General features: G+C 45.5%; 1 protein-coding gene and 1 pseudogene across 4 annotated transcripts in view; one reads left to right on the forward strand and one right to left on the reverse strand.

The window, feature by feature from the left end:
- Positions 1-8263, forward strand: part of FBXL20 (F-box and leucine rich repeat protein 20) — a 102528-nt gene extending 94265 nt beyond the window's left edge. For all 4 annotated transcript variants that reach the window (XM_055576002.1, XM_055576003.1, XM_055576004.1 and 1 more), the window contains exons 11-15: positions 718-778; positions 1686-1730; positions 3432-3488; positions 4482-4694; positions 6063-8263. In XM_055576002.1, the coding sequence (XP_055431977.1) occupies positions 718-778; positions 1686-1730; positions 3432-3488; positions 4482-4694; positions 6063-6170 (484 nt within the window). In that variant the 3' untranslated portion in view covers positions 6171-8263. The remainder of the gene's footprint in view (positions 1-717; positions 779-1685; positions 1731-3431; positions 3489-4481; positions 4695-6062) is intronic.
- A 5943-nt stretch (positions 8264-14206) lies between these two features.
- On the reverse strand, positions 14207-23665 carry LOC129650820 (transcription factor CP2-like protein 1; annotated as a pseudogene).
- Between the last annotated feature and the right edge of the window lie 3204 nt (positions 23666-26869).

Raw genomic sequence — 26869 nt, forward strand, 5'->3', positions numbered from 1 at the left:
TTGTAAGCAAACATAACAGTGTTCTTCGGTACTATCATACAGACACCACCAGACTTTGCACAGAAAAGAGCTACTACTTTTGATTCCCCAAGCCTGTGGTTGGTGTTTAGGGTTGTGTTCAGCAGTTCCTGAATAGGAGAGTGACTGCCAGCTCAGCTTCCTTCTCTGCTGGGCCTCCCTGGAAGCCTGTGGGAGGAGGCAGGAAGCTTAAGGATTTTTTTTTCATATATATGGAATTTCTTATTTGGGACAGGCCTGTGATTAACCAATCCCTTCATCGTATTTTTAAAAGCTGTTTAAATCTTAGTGAACCTACATGTGAAATAGGAAAAGAGAATAATTTACTTTAGCAGCAAGATGAAACAGAGTATTTATCTCCATTTCCTTTGTTTTCTAGGAACAGGCTGCCCTCTGGGGGTAAGCAGTATGCTATCACAAAGGCTTTTTAATGCATTTATCATGCATTTTGGCATTAACTACAAGCTTCTATTATATTCTTCTGATTGCGTCACCCTGAAATATATTTACAGGACCACTTTTTGATGACTCCATGAAAGAGAATGGCAAGATCTGTATACAGACTTGCTTAGCTGTGAATGTCATTCTGTGTTACATAGACCTTAGGGAATAGGAGGTTGTTTTCTTAAATTCTTGCTCTTTTAGTAGACCCAGTTTTCAGGGACCAAGGGGTTGACTTTCACTTTGTTTTTTTAACAGAATATTAGAAGTGGCAAGATGTTCTCAATTAACCGATGTAGGCTTTACCACTCTGGCCAGGGTAAGTGTTTTCTTCAGGTTCTGTAGGCTTTGTTCAGGATTTTTAATTTCAGAAGAATGAGCAACATAGGGAAATGTAGGGGACAGAAAATTGAGGTATGGGATGTGGGAGAATACATCTGTGGCTGGTGTTCCTGAGCACTCTTGGGCTGAAGCTTCAGGCAAATGCTCTGGAAAGGTAGACATGGGTTGGAGAGCATGACACTCCTTCAAGAGACTTGATTTTCCACCTTTTCATAAGATGCTAGGTTAAACTGAGCAGGCATTTCCTAGTGCTTTGTGAAAGAGATTTACTTGGTTATTTGGTGTGCAACTGGTGAATGAATGTTGAAAGAAACATGTAAGCCTAATCTAAATGGAGAGATTTTAAGAGATTTTCTATATTCTTCACAAGATATTAATACATGAAGGGGCTTTTAAGTCACTGTATAATAGTATTTAAAAGTATACCATCTTTGACCAGTGTAATGGACCACGAGGAAGGGCATTTGCTTTCAGGGCAGCTCAGTGGAATACTAATGGGGGAGGGAACAGAGGGCAGCACTTGGCATAACTAGATTAAGACACAGATTCCCTTCCTGTGCTTCCAAAGAAATCATTTTCATTAAATTATTTTTGGTTGAAAGGATCTCTATATTATCTCAGTGAATATTCAGGAAATTTATTCCTTTGGACTTCTAAGATATTAGATACTTTAAGTGTGGAATAATTGAGAAATTCACTATGATACAGGCCTTTTTAAAAAGTGTAAGTAATGGAATAAGGTAGGAAGTGATATTAAAATGACACCAGTTCTGAAGCTCTTGAGATTTCATTGGTATATTTAATACTATTTATTTTTTTGACCTTAATTTTTTCCTATATTTTAAATGTTTTTTCTATAATGTTGGGTTGTTTGTATTTTTTAGAATTGCCATGAGCTTGAAAAGATGGACCTGGAAGAGTGTGTTCAGGTAAGATTGTGGATTTTTACTCGGAAATACAGTATAATAGAAATGTACATGATACATGCACGTCGGAACATTCAATTCCCTACCCTCACATATTATAGAGCCTGCTTGCTGTCCATTTATTGAGGTGTCATCCAGGCATACCAGGCACAGGTGCTCATGCAATTTGTGCTAGGAAAATACATGTCATCAGTAGGGTTGCCATTAGAAAGAAAGCAGGATCAGGCATTCAGATCATAAAGATAATAAGATATTTCTTTAGATCAACAGGGTTATGATACTAGTAAATAATTAAAGCCCCATGACACTGATAGATATCTGTCCCTTTTTAGCTTAATTGGACCCGGAGCCTCATATATCATTAACCCTAGAGACCCAACTCTGTGTGGAACCCTGTCCTTCAGGCAGGCAGACTTACTACCTTATTAACACTTTCTTTTATTACCAATGTTAAGAGCTTTGAGTTTGTTAGTTAGGTAGGGAGAAATTTTAAAGGGGGACTCCTGAAAAGAAGATGGACTTCCCTGATGATCCAGTGGTAACGAATCTGCCTGCCAATCCAGGGGACATGGGTTTGATCCCTGGTCCAGGAAGGTTCCACATGCCACAGGGCAACTGAGCCCATGCGCCGTAACTGCTGAAGCCTGTGTGCCCCGGAGCCCGCGCTCCACAGCAAGAGAGGCATTGCAGTGAGAATCCCGAGCACCACAGCAAGAGAGGCAAGCCCGCGCTCCACAGCAAGAGAGGCATTGCAGTGAGAATCCCGAGCACCGCAAGTGTAGTAACCCAGGCTCACCAAAACTAGAGAAAGCCCGTGCACAGCCAAAATGAAAGCTTTTAAAAAGAGCAGTGAATTGTTTTAATGGTAAAACTAAAGAAGAAAAGATACTTCGGTAACTATAGCAGCTATATATTCAGTAACTATATATACTCCAGGTAACTGTTTGTTATCTGGACACTACTTAGTACCTGTTAATCCTAATTAAACTAAAACATGTTCACATCCGTCTCTTGCATGTGCCTGTGTGTCCTTTCCGGTGTCCACTCCTTCTGAGTGATGCACACATGCTTGCCCACTATAATCCCCTACCCCTGCCATTTCTTAGCCCCTGTGGAGTTATGTGATTTATAATAATAATTTCAGAATTGGAGACAAATTTGAAAAGAAATGCTGATTTACTTTTCATCCTAAGATAATTATGAAAGACTTGTTTCTCAGGAGTTTTTCCTTATTGAATGTTCGTAGTTAACCCAGCAGCGTCTTTCTGCCATCCTTGAGGAAAATAACTGACATGCCAGTTACCAGTCCTGAGTGGTGGCATTACTTATAAAAATATGGGTCAGATATCTAAAAACTTGAGGATGTTCCTACATTAATTTTTTTCATGGAACAATGTCTTCTGATTCACTTCTGTGATGGTTCTAAGATCAAACAAAGTCCAGTGGGTAGAAGTTATGAGGGGACAAGTTTTCGTTTATTTCAAAAACAATTTTCAACAGACCTGTTCAAAGATGACTAGATGAATTTAAGTCTAGCCTGGATAGATTCTCAAAAAACAGGTTCTGATAGCTGATGGGATTTCAACCTTAAGATTCTGTTGTTTGATAATTATCAGGATATCAGACCGGAAGTGTAGTCAAATGTGGTATGGCCCATGAGTTTTTTGCAGTTACACCTAAAATAAACTTATATGTTTCTTTCAGATAACAGATAGCACATTAATCCAACTTTCTATACACTGTCCTCGACTTCAAGTATTGGTGAGTTTGACTTTGGAAATTGTATATATTTATTGGATTTATTCAAAACTGAGCTCTATTGGTGTCTGGTTACCGTCTTGGGAAAGTATATTTCTCCAAATTGTCAACTTACAGAAGACCAAGGGAGGACTTGTCTAAGGGAGAAAGATAGAAACTGGAAAAGTTAAATGTTTTCTCTATCAATGCTTAGAGATTGAAAACTGACAGTTTTTCTCCCTCCTGCCTGAATTACACTCCAGCCTGAATGATACTTAAATTTCCAGAGATCCAAGAGATAAGATGGCCCCAAATACAGTCTGCTTCCTTCTCACTGGGACTAAATATTCCTATAAAACAGAACCAATCAAGGCTTTACTTGGAGGGAGTTTCTGCTACTGCTCCCAGTAACACTGTGAGAAAGAATTCAGGTTGTCTGTTCTAGGCTCATTTTTGGTGTTGTGGCACATTAAACCATGTTTCAGTCAAGGGTTCTGTGTTTCACATGGAGGAACCAGGGATTTAAGGAAAACTTGTAAAGTTAACAGGTGACCACATCTTACAGCTGTAAGAATCATCTTCAGGTAATAAACTGTTTGGGCATGCCCTGCATCAGGTATTCAATATTTAGTCCAAATTTCAAAAAAATGTTTACAGAAAAAGCTTGAGCGCCCCCCCACCTTGTCCCAGTAAGAGAGGAAAAGTATTAATTAATAATTTGTGTGTCAAGAGGGTTGTGGGAGATGTCTTATTTTGTTTATAAACTATTTCACAGTCACTTTAGGAATTCACAAGATGTATTTAGAATCACCCAGAGAAATGTTGATCATTGATTATTGAAAGCAGAACCCCACCGACTCTGATATGCATTCTTCATTTCACCACATGGCTCTAGCGATGGCTTGATATATTTCAGAATCAAACCAGAAAGCTCTTTTTCCTGATTACACACAGGCCTCTGATTCAAAGAATGCTATTAAATATTTCAGTGTCCTTCCCTGCTCTATTTGGCTGCAGAGTCTGTCTCACTGTGAGCTGATCACAGACGATGGAATTCGTCACCTGGGGAACGGGGCCTGCGCCCATGACCAGCTGGAGGTGATTGAACTGGACAACTGTCCCCTAATCACAGATGCGTCCCTGGAGCACTTGAAGAGCTGTCACAGCCTCGAGCGGATAGAACTCTATGACTGCCAGCAAATCACGCGGGCTGGAATCAAGAGACTCAGGGTAAAGATGGCAGCGTTACCCTCTGGCTCTAGTTTCTCAGCATTCTTTCCTTTTTTTCCCCCCTCCATTTCCTTTTCTAAGGTTTAGATTCCTGTGATATATGTATTTACTTGGATTTTCAACAAAGAGAAAAAAAGATGGCAGGGAAACCTAAGGGTAGATAGTTCTTTCCTATTGTTCCTGATGGAAGTTTAGCAGGATGAAAAAATAATGAAAAAATATTTAGTTAAATGGGGTTTAAATTTTTTAATTTGTATAGCCTTTCATATCAAACTCTTGTGCTAGGAATCTTTTTTTTTTTTTTTTAGACAGCAAATGGTGGTTGGATCACCATTTTTTACCTTTTCTTTTTGCCCCATCCTTCATAACAGACTCATGTATAGCCAAATCACTGAAAGACAGGTTGCCAGCAAAGAGGTTATAAAAGACTGGATGAATCTTTGTGTTGGATTGTTCCGCTCAACAGACATTTATTGGAACATCTGCTCCACACCTGTTGTGGGAAAGGCCCTCTGCTTAATTTGGCCCTTACAGCCAACCTTTAAAAATACCTGTGTTGGCCTTAATAGCATCGGAGTGCATAAAGGAGCAGCAGATTTAAGTTGAAGTTCCAGTTGACCTCAGTTCCACCTCTCCCTTTAGACCTGGAAGACTGAGAATGTAACTGCAGTGGGAAGGCCTTGCATCCATATCTCTTCTTTACCAAAAGAGGAAAGCCACAGGTCATCCAGAGTTGCTTCTGTGGCCTATGGTCCCTAGGCCTGCCTGGCTGGATTCCACCCCAGCCAGGGATTCCACCTCTGAATCCTCAAGAATCACTTAGCACTCTTCCAGTCTAGCTATCTGTGTGCATGTCTAGACTCCTAAGTTCCCTAAGAGCAGGATCTCTATCTTGACCATTGTCCCTTTACAGAACTAGCACAATGCCTTGAACATAGTAGGAGTTTAGAAACCATTTATGTAGTAAATGTTAGAAGCATGTTAGTTAAAAGAGCATAATGGGTCTTTAAAGATATCAGAGGAAACATTGTCCATAATGGCTTGGAAAAAATTAATTTCTAAGTTTATATAATTTCTTCCAGCTATGGGAATCCAACCAGGAATCCCTTTGGGACAGGTTAAGAGATTAGCATGACTTTTGTCCCCAGTTTTATTATTATGGACGCAGCGGCCAAAGGTATGTGAGCTAATATGGTCTTTTGGAATAACCTGGGATGGTATGAAGTAGAACCTAGGTCTCAACATGCTGTCCATGCTCAGCCTCTGTTCTGCCTTCGTGTCCACTCAGTCCCTCTGGTTTTTCTGAAAAGCGACCTTGCTGTTTCTGTTGAAGGCCTCCCTCTTAGTAACGTTTCTGTCTTGTTTCAGACCCATTTACCCAATATTAAAGTCCACGCCTACTTCGCACCTGTCACTCCACCCCCATCAGTAGGGGGCAGCAGACAGCGCTTCTGCAGATGCTGCATCATCCTATGACAATGGAGGTGGTCAACCTTGGTGAACTGAGTATTTAATGACACTTCTAGAGTTACCGTGGATCTCCATTGGAAGCAACCCCAGTGTTCCGGGCAAAGGTTACAAAGTGAGGGCGGTGTCCAGATCCCCAGAGCCACACATAAATACGCATACCCACTCTCACCCTGACCCAGTCTGTCTCTGTGACCAGGGGACTGAGTTCGTGCTGGCTTTATCATGTGGATTGGTAAAACTTAACCATTCCTGTTGGATGTGCCCAGAAGAAAACCATAAGCAAGGTAGATGGAAGGGGGCATTCCAGCAAACCCAGTGTTACTGCCACTGTGGTTTCTTTATTTTGTTAAGGGGTTTCTTTGGCAATTTTGGAACAGCAACTGCAGTCCTCCAGGGTCAAGGAAAGCATAGAAAAACAATACATGTTGTATCAGGGACCAGAGGGAAAATTTCTTTGCATCCTATAAATGGTAGCCATCCATTGTGAGATGCCTAAAGAGCTGCTGTGCTTCCTTGTTCCCATGCCAACATGCTGAGCATGCTCACAAAGAAGGCTTGTCCATTCCTCCTACTGTGTTTTAGTATTTGGCCCAGAGGTTTGCTAAATGGTTGCATTGAAATCACTGTGGTCCAGATGTGATGACTTATTCACTCAAATTGTCACTGTAGCACACTGTGTACCTGTCTTTCATTCTCTGTTGCTCCCTCCTGCACTCTTGCTCAGTCTGTCACCTGTTCATAGTCTGTTTACTCACACCCAGTTGTTACTCCTTTGCTGCTGTTGTGTTTACAATTTGCATTTTGGATGATTAGTTGGGGTTACCAAACATTTTTAAAAGAGACATTATCAATAAATATTTTTTTAATTCTAAATTTTACCATTAGGGTACCCTGCCTGAATCTTTGCCAGTCAAGAAAAATTATGAGAAGAAACTGAGCTAAGACTATTTTGATGAAAACAAACTTTGCCTTTTGGTTTTTGTTGTATCTTGTGATAATGATAATATGCATGATACACCCAGTATTCCCCTCTGCACATTTTTCCTTCCATCTAACTTAATGAGGAGAGAGAAATGCATTATTAGGAAAGAGTGGAATGGCAAATCCCAAAGCTGAAACTGAAAGCCACCACCACCAAAGCTCAAATATTGTGTGTTGACCAAAATCTAGGTGTGATCAGTGGCATCTCTGATTTGTGCCTATGAGATTTGTTCTACTTTAGCAGGAATGCTGCTCGAGGAGTTGTGCGATTGAGCTGGGCTGTTTCTCTTTTTTTCCTCCCATTTCAGCTTATCAGGGATGCGAGAATGACCCTATCACAGCTGGTCAACTGTACATCAGTGTTTGGTATCATATCTAATGTTGGAGCCTCAAAGGACTAGAACCTTTTCAGAACCCATCAGCCATCTCTCTCTTGAGCTCCAGACTTTCCATGAATGAAATATCAGAGAAGCCAGGTAAAGGCATTGGGGTGGCAGAAAGAGAACATTGAGAGGAAGTAGGGGGTTCAGTGTGTTGGGCAGCCTGGTCACCAGAACTTAGAGCAGAGTATTCAGTGTCCATGACTCAGAGTCAAAGAAGAAGTTCCCCCCCATCAAAAAAAAAAAAAAAATCATAAGAGGATGAGGGAAATAAAATAAGTTTCTGAAGTATAAGAAGTAGATTTCTAAACATCAAGGTTAGAAACCTTGTGTGATTTTTTAATAGGGTGACTTTTGGTTTTTTAGGACATTAATGTGCAGCCCACCACAATTTTAGGTCATCTTCTACATGATCCAGGCTGTTAAAAGGCTTGTTTTAATGCTGCAGGTGTTAGTAATACGAGCATATGTAAGAATAAAATGTGATTTACTTTTCCATAAGCAATTAGTTGAAAAGGTCCTAGGAATCTACTATCCACCATTAGTTAGCATGTTAAATTTATTTTAAATCTTATTTTATTATTACACCCTTTTAAAAGCTCAAATTATATGTATTTTTCATTTCCTTTCCCTTACCCTCTTTTCAGGTTACCACATAAGGAATATATTTTTTAAAAGTGAGACCCACTCTCCTGGCTATATCCCACATATATACACATACACATTTGCACACACACTTCTAGATGTGGTTGAAAATATTCAGATCCCCAGGTAACTCACTCAAACAAAACTTATATATATATATATATATATATATATATATATATATATGTATATATATGTATGTATGTGTATGTATTTAGGGGGCAACAGCTCTAACGTACAAAGTTTAAAAAAAAAATAGTGCCTGAATAAAACCTTGATTTATTAGTGAGTGTGGATTTTAATTTCCCAACAGTTGAAGTTCTTGAGATACTTCTTTATTTAAAAAAGGAACAAACCTATTCACTAGTACATGAATGTCTTGAAAATGCTGTTTCTCTTCTCAAAGAGTGCACCCATGTGCAAGTCTCTGTGGGCTTGTGCAGGTGAGAACAGAGTCAGTGAGAGAATAAAGGCCCTGGAGTATGCAGCACTGGTGTGTATATGGTCAGGCAGGAGCCTTGTTCCTTTCTCAAGAAAACTTGAGGCCCATAAAGCTTGGAAGGACATGTATTTCTATGCCAATCTGAAACCTGTGTCAGTTAATGATACAGGACTTTGAGAACCCATGGTAAGTTTTGGTCAGGTGGAAAGGGTCCTGTCATTTGAACGTAATATTTCCTGACTCAACATTAGGAAAAACTTATTGGTCCCTTTGTCTGATTCCGGAGTGTGCCTTCAATTTAAAAAAAAAAAAAAACAGAGTGAAAAGTGAGAAGAGATTTGGGCAAAGTAAGAAGGTATCCTCAAAATTATTACACATCCAGATCATCTCTTTTCTAAGCATCCTTTTCCCCTTATGGTTTCCAGCATCATCAGTATCTTTTACATCTTCATTGACCCTACCTATGAAGGTGATGATTCCAGCTTTTTTTTTTTTTTTTTTTTGCATAGACTTCTCCCATTTCCTTTCTATACCCATCCTTGCCTTGTATTTAAAGCTTCACTCCCAGTGATACTGCTAATTTATTTCCATGTCTTCAATCTGGCTTCCTCTCTGAATTCTTATCCTGATCTGGGCAGCCTTGAATTCAGTAACTGGAAGGCAGCTCAGGCCATTTTTCACTGAGTGACCTTTGGTGTTTGCTTACTGAATTTGAAATCAAACTGTCAGATATAAGGAATAAGGGAATCTGGCTTCTTCCCTTTTTTCCAATATTTGGAATATGAAAGCACATTGTGCTTTTATGTAAAAAATATTTCTCATCTTATTCTGCTCTTTAGTGGATGTAAAAGTATTTCTTAAGTGGTTTTTATAAATTTCCACATCCATTAAGTTGATTTAGTAGACATGTAAGTCAGAAATTTTTCATACTCCTTATATCACCTTTTAGAGGGAAGTCTGGTGAGTATTTTTATGACGCTTTATTTCAGGCTTTCCAGACTGTTTGGATGGGTCAGTGTAGCTGCAGTGCTGTAGCAGTCAAGTTCTTTATTTCTTCTAATTGCCTTGTAAAATGCATTGTTACTGGTTTGATAACCCACAAATGCCATGGGAGGCTAAAAAGTATGAGTTGGAACCTATCTTAGTTTGAAGTTGTTAGGAAGTGTGAGAGTATCCCAGGAAAGAAGAGTTGGTTTCCTGCCTGCCTGTGGGCGGCGTATCCTTGGTGACTATGTTATTTAGAGCAAGGAGCACTTGGTCATGGTGGACCCTTGTCCATTTAATGTTTATTGGGCTGAAAGTCAGATTGCTCATGACAGCTGCCACGAGAAAGGAAGGGTTTAAAGGAAATCGGTCTGTTCTGCTTTTTTACCCTCCCTGTGTGCATGATTTAAGGTTAATTTTCTATCCCTGTTGTGCATCCTGGCTGACAGACTCCTTCAGTGGTATGCTTTGAGCTTCCGGAACATTTTATTAAAAAATTGCTTTCTCTATCTGCCCACCAGTTCTAGGATCTTTAACCACCTCAAACCTAGGCCATGTGAATTAGTCAAGTCTTGTTTGAGAAGACAGATAGGATGTTTCATTGGAGGTCTTGAGGCAGAACCCTCCCCCTTACAATGATCTTGAACCAAAGAACCCTAAAGTGGTAGGAGGGTGAGGGGAGTTACAAAGTCTCAGCCTCTCACCTTTATTTCTATCATAAATGTTAATTAGAAGATTGGAATATACAGAAACCTGTATACAACCATTTCAGTAGGGTATAATTAATCCAGGTAATTTGGCTTGTATTTGCTCTGTCCAGATGTCCAAATGTAACATGTCGACATCTCCAGCAAGAGAGCATGCTGCTCTAACTTGCCCTCCCACTTGAAACAAACTTTCTACCATTTGAGGCAAGTGAGTTTTCTGCATGAAGGGCTTCTGCAGCCCACCCATCCCCCTTCCCCATACCCCAAGGCAAGTCTACCTGTTTTGCCCATTTTTATCCTTAAGAACATCAGTTCTGCATCTCTGGAACCTTTGATCCTTAGGAAAGTCAGTAAGAACTTCTCAGCTGAGTCTGAGTGAATCTTTGGAGCCCAAGAGAGGTACATTTAATTTTCAGCAGGAAAAAAAAATTGCTGGACAAGTTTACATGGGTGTTAAGAAAAAATGCCATAATGCAATTCTTTCATCTCTGCCTCCTGTTTTTGTTGAGTAAGCCCTTGGTAGAGGTTAGCTCCCAGGTGTCGAGACTCAGTGCTTCCTCAGGCAGGGTGGTTCACTGCCCTTTTAGGAAAAAGAACCATGAACAACCAAAACTATATCAGTTGACGCTTTTTGTTTTCTGTATTTTTCAGTGTCTTGTTTTGAAGAATCAGGGTGGGGAAATGGTAGTTGCAATTCAAAGTAAAGGAGAAAATTGGTTCTGGAACTGGGGTACTTTGCTTCAGGTACGAGCATCGGTCCTGAATATGTAGAAACAACTGCCTCGCCTGTGGGCAGATTTACTTTCCATCTAATGAACTCCATGCCCTTCTTCCTGGCAAGGAGGGCTTCTACTTTGCACACAGCAGACCAGTGTCACCCAGAAGGGGATCAGCACCACTGAACACCACCAGTGCTTCCCAGCAACTTCTGGGCGTGGTTTCCACCAGAGCAAGAGCAGGTAGGAAGTAAATGAGAATCCCCATCTCAGGGAGAGATGAGGGAAGAGAGCTGTGCAGACACATGTATTCTCAACTGCCATACCCCCAGGAACCCAGGAAAACCTTTGAAGTAATTTCTTTTCTTTTTTTTTTTTTTTTCAATTAAAGTGAAGGAAGAAAGCTTTGCCCCACTAAGTTTTGGCTTGAAGTGTCTCTTATACTGCTTATTACTATTAATTCAAATCTGTCCCACACTGCTGCTCACGTACATGTATGTGCTTGTTACCTTAGCCTAACCCTTCTCATCCCCTGATGTCATTATTCTTTGTTTTCTTTTTTTTATGGCACTAGTGAATGAGAACCTAAAGTTTTAGAAAATCCTAACTTGAAAAAGGAGTCTCTAACTGGCATGGTTTGATTAATTCCTTTACCTTTCCCTGCCTAAAGACTTGAATGATTTTCTTTCCTAGTGCTATATAATAGACCTGTAATAAGTGAAACCTTTGCTGCTACTTTTCTGGGTTTACATCAGTTTTTTGTTTTTTTTTTCCTTCCCTTAAGAATAATTTCTTATCTGTGCTTCTCTGATGACTGTTAATTTCTAATAAGTACAGGAAGAGGTGAGCCTGAGATTTCTTCTCTCACTTCCCTCCTTACCCTGCCCCTGAAAAATACACTAACCTCTAACATATACAAGATCTGTGAGATGGGGCTCATCATAAGATACTTGGGGATTTTTTTTTTTCCCCTCACCATGCTGCAGCTCTCAGAGTTGGCCCCTGAGGATCTGTGACTACTCAGTCCGAAGAGTTGCTCCGGGGAGAGAAAGGCCTTAATTTTGCCTTTCTCCATTCCTGTTTTATGATCACCCTTCAGATGCTTCCCATTCTGGCTGCCTCTTTTTTCCTCCTCCCAGGAATTTTTTTCCAAGTAACCTGCCTCGGTCATTTCCCAACTCCTCTCCTCACCTTTGCCCACCTTCCAGTGACCCTGAGAGCACAGACCTGAGAAACAGGCTGTGCAGAGCTCAGAGAACTGTGAGGACTCCCCCTGCCTGTCAGACTCTGCTTGGGGACAGAGATGGATGGGTAAATGGTGCTGTGGGAGAAATTTTATCTTCAAATCAGGCTGTTTGACCCTTGCACGGCCCCGCCTCCACCCCCACTCCCTGAGGAAGGGGTAAAATGCAGAGAATGGTTGACTTGCAGGGTCTGATCCCCAACATCGCTGTCTGGCCTAAGCCTTGTCCAGCCATTCGGCCTGCCCTGGAGTGAGAGCTTCGGTGTGTGGGAGCCGCTGCTTGCTTGTTTCTCCACCAGGCCTGCCCCAACACTTAGCCAGTCCCTGGGGCCAACACAGTTCCTCCGTGGTGACTTAACAGCAGCTTCCATTAGCTGTCCAAGCAACTGTGTTTCCACCCAGTACTTTTGGCGCTTGAGATTGGGGGGTGGGGGGGAGGGAGGGTTATTTAAAATAAATAAAATCCAAGGTGGCAGTAGAGGATTCCTTTTGCTTTAAAAATCTTTGGACTAAAAAAAAAAAAAAAAAAAATGTTTTTTATATATAAATATATAAAGTAAATTGTTATGTAACTATTATTGTTTCCTGTATGTTCTAATTTTTGTTTTATGATGTAATTAAAGGAAATAAGCTGTGAAGACTTTTCATTTTGCTGCGGAAATAGCCTGACTTGTAGCTAAGATTGTTAATGTCCTTGAACCCCTGGTGTGTAAAGGCCCCTGAGGCTCAATCTTTTTGGCATCTTTATTTTTTTACTATCCTTTAATTAGTACTCTTCATTAATTTTTTTAAGTATTTAGTATCTTTTCAATAGCCTTTTCAACAGCCTTAATACCCTGCACTCCACTTGTCTCTAAGAAAAATGGAAGACATAAATCAGAGTTTCTAAAAAACCTTTGTCTTAATTAATTTGATAGTAACAGTTCAATCTGAGTCCCTTATCTGTGCAGAGAATTGCCCTTAGACTAAAAAGGAGTGAGGGAGTAGTGTAATGGTTAATCAAATAAATTCCATGTAACCCCTCTATCTCAGTTAACCCCTCTATCTCAGTTCTTTGTTGGTAAAGTGGGGACAACAGTACCTGTTCGAGTTGTGAAGATTAAAAGCAATAATAGTGGCATACAGTAAACACGTTACCTGCTTTTACTCGCTTCATTTCAGTATCTAGTCTGCTGGAGGCTCCTAGCTTGAAAGATAAACAAAAGCTAAATGCAGTGGTGCCCCTGTCCTTCAGTGGAGATAGGGACGAGAAGTGGAGCCGGATCAGCAACCTCGATTTAGATCTCAGGGTATCTACCCTGCCCTGAAAGACCCCTGGGGAGCCCTGTGGAATCATGAGCCTCACTTGAAATCCACTCATGTTGCATGAGGTAAAGGCCTAGTCTGGATTGGTCATCTGGGGCCGACGGGGTCCCACGCTCCCTTCCAGGGGTACAAGCAGATGCCTGCCTGTTTCCTTGTCCTTACTGAGGCAGCCTTGGCCTTTGAGGGAGGCAAGTTCTAGGTCTTTGAACTTCAATATGCAGATTCTCCCTTCCTGTCCTTTAATCCTGTTAATCCAGTGTTTAAAGTCTTCCTCCTGCCTACCCTCCCTGGCCAGAGGTCAGCAGGTTTAGGACTCACCAGAGATGATCAGTAAATGACAAATGGGGTAAATGATTAATAAAGGCATTTGGGTCTGTCTTCCACACCATGCACACATGGGTTTTTCTTTTCAGTATGTTTAAAATTTTCCATCAGAAAGTTTTAAGGGAAGGGGATTGGGAGGAAAAAGAAAGGAATGGAATAAAACATGGTCTAATATCACTTACTAAAAAGTACCTATAAAGTTGGTTTTCCTCATGGAAAAAAAGTACACAGAAAATTAAGTTTCAGGTAGATTATAAACCTAAAAATGAAACACAAAATTAAGATTTTAATTCAACTACATTAAAAAAAATTAAGCCATATAACCTCACTGTTCAAGAATAGCTGTAGTTGAGCAGCTTCGGGCAAGAGTTGCTTATCCATATTGCCAGGGTGTTTGCCTCACAGGCTTGGCCAGCTCAGCTCAGCTTGTCTCAGGGGTTCCAGCGACTTGCTGCTGAGCAGAAAGAAACATGAGCCTGGGGCCAGCTTGTAGGACCCATGATGGTTTGGCTCTTCACCTGAACCCTGGTGAAGCATCTGAAGATTTTAAAAAGGCTTCTGGTGAACACAGGACCCCAAGGAGACTGGCACCAGTCTCCTCCTCTTGAGCAGGGCACCTCTGGGCCTAGGTCAGAACCAGGTAGTAGCCATCTGGATTCTGCACTGAAAGCAGTTAAAAAAAGAAGGGGCTCTAGTGGGATGAGACAGACCCCCAACCTACTGTGCTGTTACCAAACATCAAAGCAGCCTGTGGCACATCTGCCACATCAAATGTTCTTCCAGGGCCCCTGAGTCCAGCTCTTTAGGACGTCCCTGGGTACAGGAGCAGAGAGGAGGGAGAGAGGACAGACGGTGAATAACCAGGACCACCAGCCTGCTGATCAAAAGTGCTCTGCTCCAGGTGATGTCCAGCAAGCACCTGCCATTGTGACCTGTATGACTGTTGGTGGGGTTGAGGCAGTGTGGTGGGGAGAGCAGGGGCTTTCCCTCTCCTCCTAATAACTCCCTCAAACCAGGGCATTTTCCCCTCATGAGAATATTGTTACTTTTTACTGAGCAATGAGTAGCTGTTCTCAGCTATATGACTGTTCTTTTGACGCAGAGCTAGCATGGAGCAGATGTTCACCAGTTGGTTGGGGCACAGTACCCACAACACACCTTCAAGGAAACTTTCAGTCTCTTTTAAGAGATAGTATAAGACAATTTTAACCTTTCTAGGGCCTGCCAGGCACACAACCTCTCCCTCTAAAATCCCTACCTTTCTTCGCCACAGCCACAGAGTATGATTCATCCTTAAGATTCTGAACCACCTGCAAGGGAGAAGGGGTCACTAAGACAATTCTGTTCTTAGAGCCAAACAGAATAAGCTAGGGCAGAGACAGCGAGACTGGGCCTGAGGTTGAAAGAGTATTCCAGGCCTTCTTCCAACCTCATGGGACCGTGCAGGGAACCACTGCCTACTTGACCTGGTCACTGAGGAGAATGAGGATGCCCCCAGGGCCCTGACGGAAAAGACGATGGACCTGATTGGCTGGGAGGGCCAGGAGTTCAGCCAGTTTCCCCAGGAGCTCTACAGCACTGAGTTCATCCAGGGAGATCTCTTGATAAAAGCCTGGGGATGTGGGCAGCACAGGGGCAGGAGTCAGTGGGGGGTGCCACTGCCCAGAGGGCAAAGTAACAGCTCATTGGGAGGTGCCCAGATGGGGAGAAGGAGTAAAGGAAAAAAGTTTATAAATTCACTTCCATTTTCACCTCCCATTCCTTACCTCTGGCAAGGCCTCAAATTGAGAGGAACCTCCAGTTTAAAGAAGCGATGGGATGCCGTATGAATGACTGAAGCCCAAATGCAGTAACAAGATTATAGTGTTCTAATCCCTTGTACTAACAGAATGACAAATTTGGATGGAATTGGTGGAATCGGAGTGTAGAGCATGGAGGAATAAACCCAGGGAAACATACTGGAAGGAGAAGACTAGTCAAATCACAGAAGATGAGAATGCCAAGGGCATGCTGGGTCCCAGACCAGAAGAGGTTTCATGCAGCTACGCCTGGCTTTCTTCTTTTGTTTTCTCAAGACCCCAGAATCTCACCTGAGTCAGGGTTCTTAGAAACCTCATCATCTTGCCTACCGTTCTCCTGAGCAACATATAAGGTCAACCATTGTCAGATTGGTCTGGGCCAAGAGAAAAGTCTACATTCATACCTGAACTAACAGGTCCCAGTTTTAGCCCCTTTGGGAGAACCCCACCTCCTCCCAGTTGTCTAGGGAGGGGGGGTCACCAAGATTTAGTGAACACTGGACCCTGTGGGGAGAGGAGAAAAATCACCTTTACCCCCAGAAACAGTGATGCACACGGGATGGGCACAGAAAGAAGTCACAGCAGCCTGACTTAAGCCCAACTCTGCTAGCCTTGCTCTGGCCTCAGGCAGCAGGTTGCTGTCCTCAGATCTCTTACTGTCCTCCTGAGTTTCTAACTTTGTAAAAAGACGTGGGGTTAAGTCGTTTTTCAGGTGCCTTCCACTTAAACATTCTATGAAACAGGCCTGCAGCTGAGTTGGTAAGTGCCACTACACTGGCAGGGCTTCCCAGGTGGCACTAGTGGTAAAGAACCTGCCTGCCAATGCAGGAGACAGGTAAGTTCCATCCCTGGGTTGGGGAAGATCCCCTGGAGAAGGGTGTGGCAACCAACTCCAATATTCTTGCCTGGAGAATCCCATGGACAGAGAAGCCTGGCAGGCTACAGTTCATAGGGTTGCAAAGTGTCAGAGGTGACTGAAGTGACTTAGCACGCACACACTACAGTGAAAAGGGAACCCTGGTTGGCAATGCCCAGCACCTGGCTCTGAGAGTATTGAAAAGGCGGATCCTGTCAGCAGCTCCACAGATCTGAATAAGGTCCTGGGGAGTAAGCTTCAGTAGATCAGTGCCTGCAAAATCAGACAGGGCTAGATTAGGGGAGGAGAGGCCAGGGACCAAGGGTGGCAAGGGATACAGTCCACTATTAGCCTACAAATAGCCCTAGTATATCCAGACGTGGGAGTCAGACTTGGATTCAAATCCCACCTCTGCCACTGGCTAGATATGTGCCCTTGGGCAAGTTGTTTAGCCTCTCTGAGCCCTTTCCTCAGGGGTAATGTATAAATTGTATGAGATAATCCACAAGAAGAGAGCCTAGCAAGCATTATGCTGTGTCAACAATTAGTTCTAAATAAAAGTTAGTTGAAGGACACAGAGGAAGCCAGGACAGACAGGCTTCCTGCCTGAGTGCCCTCAGTCCCCTCCAGGTCTGGTCCCTACCTGTGGACCAGATCCCAGCCTCACCAGTGAAACTGGCCAGCAACCGGCAGCAGCTGGAGAACCGGTGCTGATGAGCAACCTCATCAGCTGTGTCTAGAATGGAGGCGCCAGGGTTCAGACCCTGAGGCATAAAGAGTGGTCCAAGTGACACCATGGACCCATGGACTGAGAACAAGGTGGAGGGGAAACGTCCCTGCCCTTGGGGGTCCCAAGTCTGAGAAGGGAGGCTCATCCTGCCCGAGGGACGTGCCCAATGCCATCAGGCAACCATTTTGCGATCTGTGGCCATACCACATCAGTCCACCAGGGGGCAGGGCCACCCTATTACGGAGAAAGAAGGAACTGCTGAGAAGGCTTTGGAAGAGTTGGGGTTGGGGGGAAGACACAAGAGCTAGGCTGCCCCTCAAGGTGTCCAAGGCGAATGATAGTGAGGAGCAGAGCCTATGGGGGGGCAGGGAGTCTGGCTCAGAGGAGCAGGGTGGCCAGTCTCCTACCCCCGCTTCCCTAGGCCTATCCTGGTGTCACCCAATTGTTCCCCAGAAGCTCCCTCAGTGGCACCCCTGGGCCTGCCCCTCGCCGGCCTCCTGAGTTGAGGGCTTCTCTCTTCACTCTCACCCCAGGGGCTGATAGGAGGTGTTTATCCTGCCTCACCTCTCCGGGGACAGGAGCTTGCAGGAGTGGGGAGAGGTCAGAGCAAAAGGGCTCAGAGGCCGGTGGGCCCCTGAAACGGGCTCTGGCCACGGTGAACACTGTGGGGCAAACAAACAGCAAGGTTAGCCTGGACATTCAGGAGTGCGGTGGTGACTGTTGGCAGGCCTTAGGCCAAACTTGGTCCCTGCCCCAGGAGCCCCTCACAGGTAGATCAGATTTCCACACGATGAAGAGAGTTAAACTAGCCTCAGGTCTGGCTGGGGGAGTCGGGGAAGGCCTCTGGAGGAGCTACAGCAGCAAGGGAGATGCTCCAGGAAGAGGGAGCAGAAGTCGGGTAGTCGCGGCTGCAGGGCACAGGAAAGGCAGCCTGTGAGCGTCCGCTCCTGGGAACCGTCCTCGCAGGAAACGGGGACTCACTGGTGTGTATGTGGGGGTGCTGATGATCATGCAGCAGCCGCAATACCTGAGGCCTCAGTTTCCCCACAAGTACAATGAGGATGTTTCCCACCCCCACCTCCCCCCCTCGCCCCGGCCCACTGCCCAGCACACATACCTCCATGAAGATGGTGCTCTCACAGGCTGTCTGATACTTGTTTCTCTCATGCACGGGCTGTTTCTCAATCTTCTCCCGGTCAGTTTTCAGTTCCCGGTCAGCTCCTTTGGGCTGCAGGAGGATGACAAGAAAACGTCAGCGTTCCCCTCCTTACCTGCCCACTTCTCATGACAGGAAGGGCTCTGAGAAAGAGACCAAGCCCCATCCGTCTGTGTACAGAGAAGGAAACAGTCCCAGGTCCAGGGTCTGCAGGCTGAGTGAGGGTCCACCCCAAAGCCAAGTCAGATCCACACAGCCAGCAAGGCAGGATGACAGCCCTGAGAGGGAGGGAGGGAAGGAGGGGAAAGGGCCCCATGCTGCCCACACCTTAAACACCTTGACGAGGCAGCCAGCTGAATGCAGGTGCTCCAGCGGAAGCTCCTGTCACTGGGCTTGAAAGCGTCGATCTGGAGGCGGAAGGGGATGCCTTTCTCCCCACCTTTTTTCCAAAGAGTGAACTCAGTGCTGATGCAGTGAACCTGAGGTGGAAAAGAAGGGTGACTATCTAGGTCCTGCCCATATTCAAGGGATCTCACCTGAAACCTGCTACCTGTCTGCCACCTGTCAGCCACAATAACTTTCCATCCCCAACCAGTGTCTATTCTTAAGGCTTACCTTATTAGGTTCTTTCCCTGGTTCAAAATCCCTCAGTGTCTCCTTAAGACTATGAGACGAGAAGCAAAGTCCCTGACCGTGGCATTCAAGCACCTTAAAGAGACAAGTCAAGCCTTTCTGCCTGGCTGCTCTTCCTCTCATCAATGAACCCACTGACCCACTCATCTGGCCTACTTATCACCCCAATACACCTGCATAGCTGTCCCTAGAGTCCTCTACTGGGAAAGCTCTCTCTGCTCACACTTGAGCCCATACATTCCATTCCAGGGTAAAGTTATCAGTTCAAAATTTATCTAAATTGAGTGTCCTGTATTTTATTTGCTAAACCTAGCGGTCTACTCTAGGAAGCCTTCCTGACCTGCACAACCACTACAGTGGTTGTGATTGCCTTCCTGCAATCTTGTGAAGAACAGTTAAAGAATCTAACTTTACAGGTAGGGAAGCTGAGGCTCGTAGAGATTACATTACCCGGGCAAGGTCCATGCCAAGAAGTAGTGGAACTGAAATTGTGCCATATCCACCTGGCTCCTCGTCCAGGTGCTTAGAGTACAGAGGACATTCAAAAAAGGGACTTATGTGTGAATTTTGACAATACTTTTTATTATAAAAGGAAATCTATTCAACATAGAAGATGCAAGGGGGCTTCCGTGGCAGCTCAGCTGGTAAAGAATCCGCCTGCAATGCAGGAGACCCCAGTTCAATCCCTGAGTCGGGAAGATCCCCTGTAGAAGGGATAGGCTACCCACACCTGTATTCTTGGGCTTCCCTGGTGGCTCGGATGGTAAAGAATCTGCCTGCAATGTGGAAGACCTGGGTTCAATCCCTGGGTTGGGAAGATTCCCTGGAGGAGGGCATGGCAACCCACTCCAGTATTCTTGCCTGGCAGGCTACACAGTCCATCAGGTCACAAAGAGTCAGGACTGAGCAACTAAGTGCAGTACAGCACTGAAAAAGTACAAAGGATACAGGCATCTCCATCACCCCACCACTCAGAGAGAGTACTGTTAACATTCAAGTATTATTTCTTTCTATCTTTTCTCTGTGCAGAAAAAAACACAACTTTTATCTACGCACACACTTTTATTTTTGCAAAATAGAAATCAAACATTAAACACAAGTCTACATTCTGCCTTTACGTATGGGAAAGCAGTTTCTCTTGTCATGAAATATTTCCGAGACATCATTTTAATGGCTACACAATTTCCATTATAAGCTACTAAACACCTATTTCAAAGTCCACCCTGATCTGATGGACATTTTGATTAATATCTTTTAATATAAAAAGTGGCAGGGGCATGAATAGCTGCTAAAGGTATGTTTGTGTACTTATTCAGCACTGCATTTCTTGAGGTAGAACTACTGGGAAAATGAGTATGAATATTAAATTTAATAAAATTTGCCCACGTGCCTAAGAAATGGATGCATCAATTTGCATTCTCTGGATATGAGGTTGTCTGTTTCTCTAAAGCTTACCAATAATAGTTTTTAAAGAGTCTTTGCCAGTGTGTATATGTGTATATATACATATATATGTATATACATATATATATATATAGTTGTTTAATCGCCAAGTCATGTCTGACTCTTTGCAACACATGGACTGTAACCCACCATTCCTTTGTCCATGGGATTTCCCAGGCTAGAATACTGGAGTGGATTGCCATTTTCTTCTCCAGGGGATCTTCCTGACCCAGGGATTGAAGGCATAGCTCCTGCATTGGCAGGCGGATTCTTTACCACTGAACCACCAAGGAAGCCGTGTGTGTGTGTACATATATACATGTAGTTTTAATTAGCATTATTAACATTTTGTGAGTTTGAACTGTCTACATGTATTAGCAATTTGTATCTTTCTTTATAAATTGCTTATATCCTTTGCCCATTTTTCTATTGAGCTTTCATCTACTTTTTCTTTTTAATGTATGAGAATTTTTTATATATTTAAAATATAACATCATATATGTTACATGTGGCAACTGTTTTCCCCATGTGATGTCTCCTTTTAATCTTGCCTACACTTTGCAGACCATTACTTTCTATGAAGCTAAATTCTGTCCTGTGTCTTGTCATTTCTTCCATCACCTTAATGTTTAACAAGTCCTTCCCTACGGTGACATTCAATCAACATGTGTCCACCTTTGTTCCTCATGGTGCTTTCTGGAAGTGATTCATTCTTATTACCTCCTCTGACCTCCACCCAAGCTCACCTTTCTTTTCCATATAGGCTGCTGCCACCCCCATCTGACCTCCAGCCTCCTTCCTGTCCCAGCCTCAGACTCACCTGCAGGAAGAGAGAGGTCCTCTTGGTCGGGTCCCAATAAAACTCCACGGTGTTCAGTTGTGAGGACAGCACTTGGGGTTCCAGCACCCCCACAGACAGAGGGATATCTGCAGGCACAGATTGGCAGGCAGGGAGCAGGGCTCAGCACCACCCCCCCATCCACAGGGGCCTCTAAGCCAGACAGCAGCCCTGAAGGGCCCTGGTCCCTCCCCAGTCACCTATGTCCAGGATACGGTCCCCGGCCGGCTCCACCTCCAGCCGTCCAGCTGTTGCTGCTCAGTGTACTGCAGGCGCCGGTCGTGGAAAACCACACGCACCACGCTCTGTGGGCACAGGAGGGTGCCGCGGCATTTGGGAACCAGCTCCCACCTCTGGGACAGGCCAACCTTGCCAGCCTCTCCCTTACCTTCCCTCCCACCCGCAGGGGGCAAAAGGACTTAGAATAACTAGATCTGTGTCCAGAGGCCACCTGCCACTCAACAAGCAGTGAAACTGAGGAAGTAACCTAGAGCTTCAGTTTCCTCATCTGTAAAATGGCAGAGTTAATCCCTTTGCACTCAGTCACTCTTTCTTCGCAGCACTTAGCAGTTTGCGATTTGTAAATCAACTTGTAATCGTATCTAAATTGTTCAATGACATGTTTGTCTCAGTAGAATGCAAGTCCCCGAGGAAAGAAGCCACATCTGTCTTTTTACCCCTGAATCTCTAGTGCATAGAACAGTTTCTGGCAAAGAACGGGAGCTAAATAAAAACTTTTTTTTTTTTTCCTGAGAGATGGAATCATGTGTGTGAATAATGCTATGTAAATGTATTTCTAAATCCTGGTTCTGCTACTTACTGGCTCTGTGTCCTTGAGAAAATAATACTTCACCTCACTGTGCCTGTTTCAACAATTCCCGCCACCACTGAGCTGTTGTGAAGGTCAAATGAAAAGGTGGACGTGAGCGGGTTCTACTTGAGAATGACATCACTGTGGTGACACTGGCTGCCTGCCAGAGGGAGAGTCATAGCCAGCCTCTGCCAGCTCTGGGAGTGGAGGCCCTTGCCTTCAGCAGCCAGGGCTCCTGGGTGGCATTGACCAGTTTGGGGTTGCAGAGCATCCGTACCTCATAGGACTGGCCTAGGAGAAATTGAGGGGAAGTGGGCACCCCTCTCAGGGGCAGAGAGGCTGCCTGCCACCCGCAGCCCACCCCGGGTCCAGCCTCCCACTAGCACCCCGCTCGCCCCTCTCCATCCCCAGGCCCAGTGCACCCTGGTTCAGGTAGGTGAGGGTCTCCTCATGCTGCTTCACAGCCGGTGGCATGGCTGTGGACGTGGCTGCGCAGAGCACGTACTGGAACGCGGGGCAGGGCTGCTCCGCTCGGGGGATGTTGGCCAGCTCTTCCTGCTTCAGGTAAGGTAAGGGCAAGGCCTCGCTGCCAGGGAGAGGAAGGCACGGCTGGCTTCTGCCCTGTCCACCCCCTCCTCCAAGAGGCTTTGACTCTTTCTGCCAGATTCGCCCTCCAGGGAGCCTACAGTTTGCTGAAGCAGGTACCCCTGCAGCAGCCAGGGCCTAAGGGGTCCCCATTCAGCTGCTCTGGCCTCCAGCAGACATCCCTTAAGGTGCAAATCCCCAACACTACAATATTTGCAAACATCTGCCATCAATTTGGAGAAGGAAATGGCAACCCACTCCAGTATTCTTGGCCTGGAGAATTCATGGACAGAGGAGCCTGGTGGGCTACAGTCCATGGGGTTGCAAAGAGTCAGACACGACTAAGCGACTAACACACACACACCAAATTGGGCTTCCCTGGTGGCTCAGAGGTTGAAGTGTCTGCCTCCAATGCGGGAGACCCGGGTTCCATCCCTGGGTCAGGAAGATCCCCTGGAGAAGGAAGTGGCAATTTGCAACCTCAAGGCTTGCCTGATGGCCAGTGACTGCCCAACATGTGTCCTGAGTGGGTGGGTGGTTAGGGTGCTTTGAGATGTCCTGGGACCCACTAAATTCCAGATACATTTGATCATTTCCCAGTGGGTTCGCAAAGAGTTGGATATGACTGAGCATGCACGCCCTGACCAACCACCCCCCAAGAGCAGGAAGCCCATAATCTTCAGCTTGAAACAGATGGCCCTACCGTGTCCATCACAAATCAGATCAGGGCCTTCCTCGGGGGCTGGAGGGAGGGGTTCTGGCCCTTACCTGAGCAAGCTGCTTGGAGGCCCATGGTACAGCTCCCTGGGGCTCAGCCACAGGTGCTCCAGCTGGTTGTGCCAAAACAGCATCTTGGAGAGCGAGCAGGACCAGCTGTGTCGCAGAGAGCTCAGCACTGGGTTGGGCTGGACCCCCTGGGCCATCCACCTGGGGCCCCAGGCTTTATACACAGGCAGGGACACACAGAAGGGTGGGGCAAGGCTTCGGCCCCTTATTGGCTGAGCAACCAGGGCTCCAGGAAACTCAGGACCTGTTAGGCAGCCCAAGCTGCCCAGGGAGGGAATGGAGAAATGATGTCCCTAGGGCTCCCCACCAATCGTTAACTCAAAGGGGAGACAGTTTTGCAGCAAAACCAGTCACAGGGATGAATAGCCACTAACCCCACCTTCACCGTACCCCAAGAGGCCCAGGAACCATGAGGGGCAACCTGGAGCTAAGAGATTAGCTCCAGATACATAAGCCAAGTTGATTCCTGGAGACCAACTGCCTGGACCCCTCACAGGACTCTATGGGGGCTAGGAGCCTGACCACTCCAGGAGACAGGACAAACAGACACACAGCGTCACGTGGACCTACAAAGGGCCTTTGCTCCCCCTGGCCTCCCCCCAGCCTCCCCCCATACAGGGGCAGTGATGGCCCAGCACCTGTCCTGTCACGGGGGGCTGTCTGGCTAGGGGACTGGAGTTTACAGAATTTAGTCCAGCTTGCTGTGGAGACAGCTCGGGGTGGTGATGGGAAGGAGAGCACACCCGTAAGGGGGGGTGGGCCTGGGAGTGCCCCCTCCCCAGGGAGGCAGAAGGGGAGGGGGTCCAGCTGGGCTCTCTGCCCTGGGGCGTGGGGCAGGCTGTGTTTATGGATGGCCCCCTTCCCAGGGAGGTAGAAGGGGAGGGGGTCCAGCTGGGCGCTCTGCCCTGGGGCGTGGGGCAGGCTGTGTTTGTGGACGGCCCCCTTCCTCGGGCTCAGCTCCCGCTGTCACTGTACACAGTCAGCCCCGGCCCGCTGCCCCCACCTCCCACTACTGTGTTTGGTGTAAACAGATAAGGGCGTTTCAGAGAGCAGACACAGGGCTCCAAAGATGTGGCCTGACCTCCTGTGACCCTGACTATCAAGGCTTTGTGATTCTGGCAACCCCTCCTCAGAGGAAGGGAGAAGGAAAACCAAAGAGTATGCTGCCCTCCCCGCCACCCCCCACTCCCCCTGCCCCACACACACACAATGGGCTGGGTTCCTCCAGGTACCTGGCCCCCCAGTCCTGTACCTACATTCTTCTCCTATGAAGCCAGACCAAAGGAGAAAAGGGGATGGGAACATTCCTGCCAATGGGGGCCAAAGAAACTTTGAGTCCCCAAGATCCCCATTAAGACCCCTAAGACTTCAAGACTCACCCATTGCCCAAAGCTGGATTCAAGGCCAGAAGATCCCCACCATGGGACCCTCCAAGGCTGGACAGAGCAAGATACCAAGAAGGCCAGAGGAAGGGGCTAGGAAGGGTGAGGAGGCAGGGCGTGGCCCTGGTCTGGGTGGAGCAGGATGAGGACATGGCAGTGGGGTGAAGGAATGAGTAGGTGGTGGGAGGTGGTTTGTTATGGAGGATGGAAGTAGAAAGGCGGAGACTGGTGTGGACCCCTCAGAGGACACCACCAGGAGCTGGTCTGGGGAGGGCGACTGCACCACAGGCATGCAGTATCTTAATTCCCCCTCGAGTGACCGAACCCCTGCGCCCTGTAATGGAAGCCTTAGCTGGACCGGCAGAGAAGTCCCAAAGCATGATATATTTTTTTAAGGTGGATTTTTTTTCACATCCAAACAGCTCTATCATTGTCTAGGCATGGCATAACTCAATCCTAATAATACCCTTGGGGTTATTCCTTACCCTAAGCCAAGGAAGTAACTTTTTTTTTCTGTAAAAATTGCTAAGGAATAATTCACTGTCCTTCTCCTCTAACCAAAATGTATTGTTTTGTTTTGTCTTTTATCCCAGGCAACATTCTAACCTGGAGAGTTAGAGTGTAAAGCCTACTGCTCCCTCAGAGGAAGAGGGGCTGAGAGGAGTGTCCCTCATCCATTCACTGAACCTACCTAGTAGTAGTAAGTGAAAGTTGCTCAGTCGTGTCTCTTTGAGACCCCAGGGACTGTAGACTGCTTGGCTCCTCTGTCCATGGCATTCTCCAGGCCAGAATACTGGAGTGGATAGCTGTTCCCTTCTCCAGGCAGGAACTCTTCCTGACCCAGGGATCGAAGTGGAGTCTCCTGCATTGCAGGTGGATTCTTTACCAGCTGGGCTACGATTATAGGCCAGGAGTAGTAGGGTGATTTCTTTTCCCAACAAACTGTTTCTGAGGCTTCTAGGTGCACAACTCTACAAGGCATCATACTGAACAGCAGCCCCTAGAGTCTGAGGATGCACAGACCTGTCTTTGAGTCCCCAGTCTTATATTCCTGAGAGTTCTTCTCACCATCAGGAAGTCTCACGTTGGAAAGGTACTCGGTTCATGTTTCAAAGTTACCGCCTCCTTTTTTTTATATATAATATATTTTAAAATTATTTATTTATTTTTGGCTGCACTTTGGTGCTGAGCGTGGGCTTTCTCTAGTTGTGGAGAGTGGGGGCTACTCTTCATTGCAATGTGCAAGCTTGTGGCGCTGGGGCTTGGTTGCCCCGCGGCATGACTCATGTCCCCTGCATTGGCACATGGATTCTGAACCCTCAACCACCAAGGAAGTCCACTGCCTCCTTCTTAAAACCCTTCTGCCACCCGGCCAGTTGGCATTTATGTTCTCCATGTGTCTCAGCCCTTCACCAAATTCCTTCACAGCAGTCATCTGACATGCAGTTTATTCTTTGTTCACTTTGCTTAATGTCTATTTTCCTATCAGAGTGGAAGTCCCTTGAAAGTAGAGACTAAGAGGTGGGTTAGTGTTTAGGTTGAAGAGTATGTTTCTCGAGATAGACCCTGAGTACAAGCACAGCTGTGTGGCTTTGGGTAAGAAACTAAACCTTTCTGAGATTCGTGCTGAAACTATAAAAAGGGGATGATGAGAACCTCTACCCCACAGGCTGGGTAATAATGAATGAGGTAATAATTGAGCGCTCAGTAAATGTAGGTATCTTTTTATTTATTTATTGTGGGCTCACTGCACAGTGTGTGGGATCAGGATCTCAAGTCCCTGACCGGGGACAGAACCCACATCGCCTAGAGTGGAAATGGGGAGTCTTAACTAATGGACTGCCAGCAAAGTCCCAATATAGATGTCCTTTTCTCTATATATTTCCAGTGCCTAGTCCATTATACAGGTTAATTTAACACTTGAAAGTGTAGGTTTATTTATATAACACATAAATGTAG

The sequence above is a fragment of the Bubalus kerabau genome, chromosome 4 (genome assembly GCF_029407905.1).
Source record: "Bubalus kerabau isolate K-KA32 ecotype Philippines breed swamp buffalo chromosome 4, PCC_UOA_SB_1v2, whole genome shotgun sequence".
NCBI lineage: Eukaryota > Metazoa > Chordata > Mammalia > Artiodactyla > Bovidae > Bubalus > Bubalus kerabau.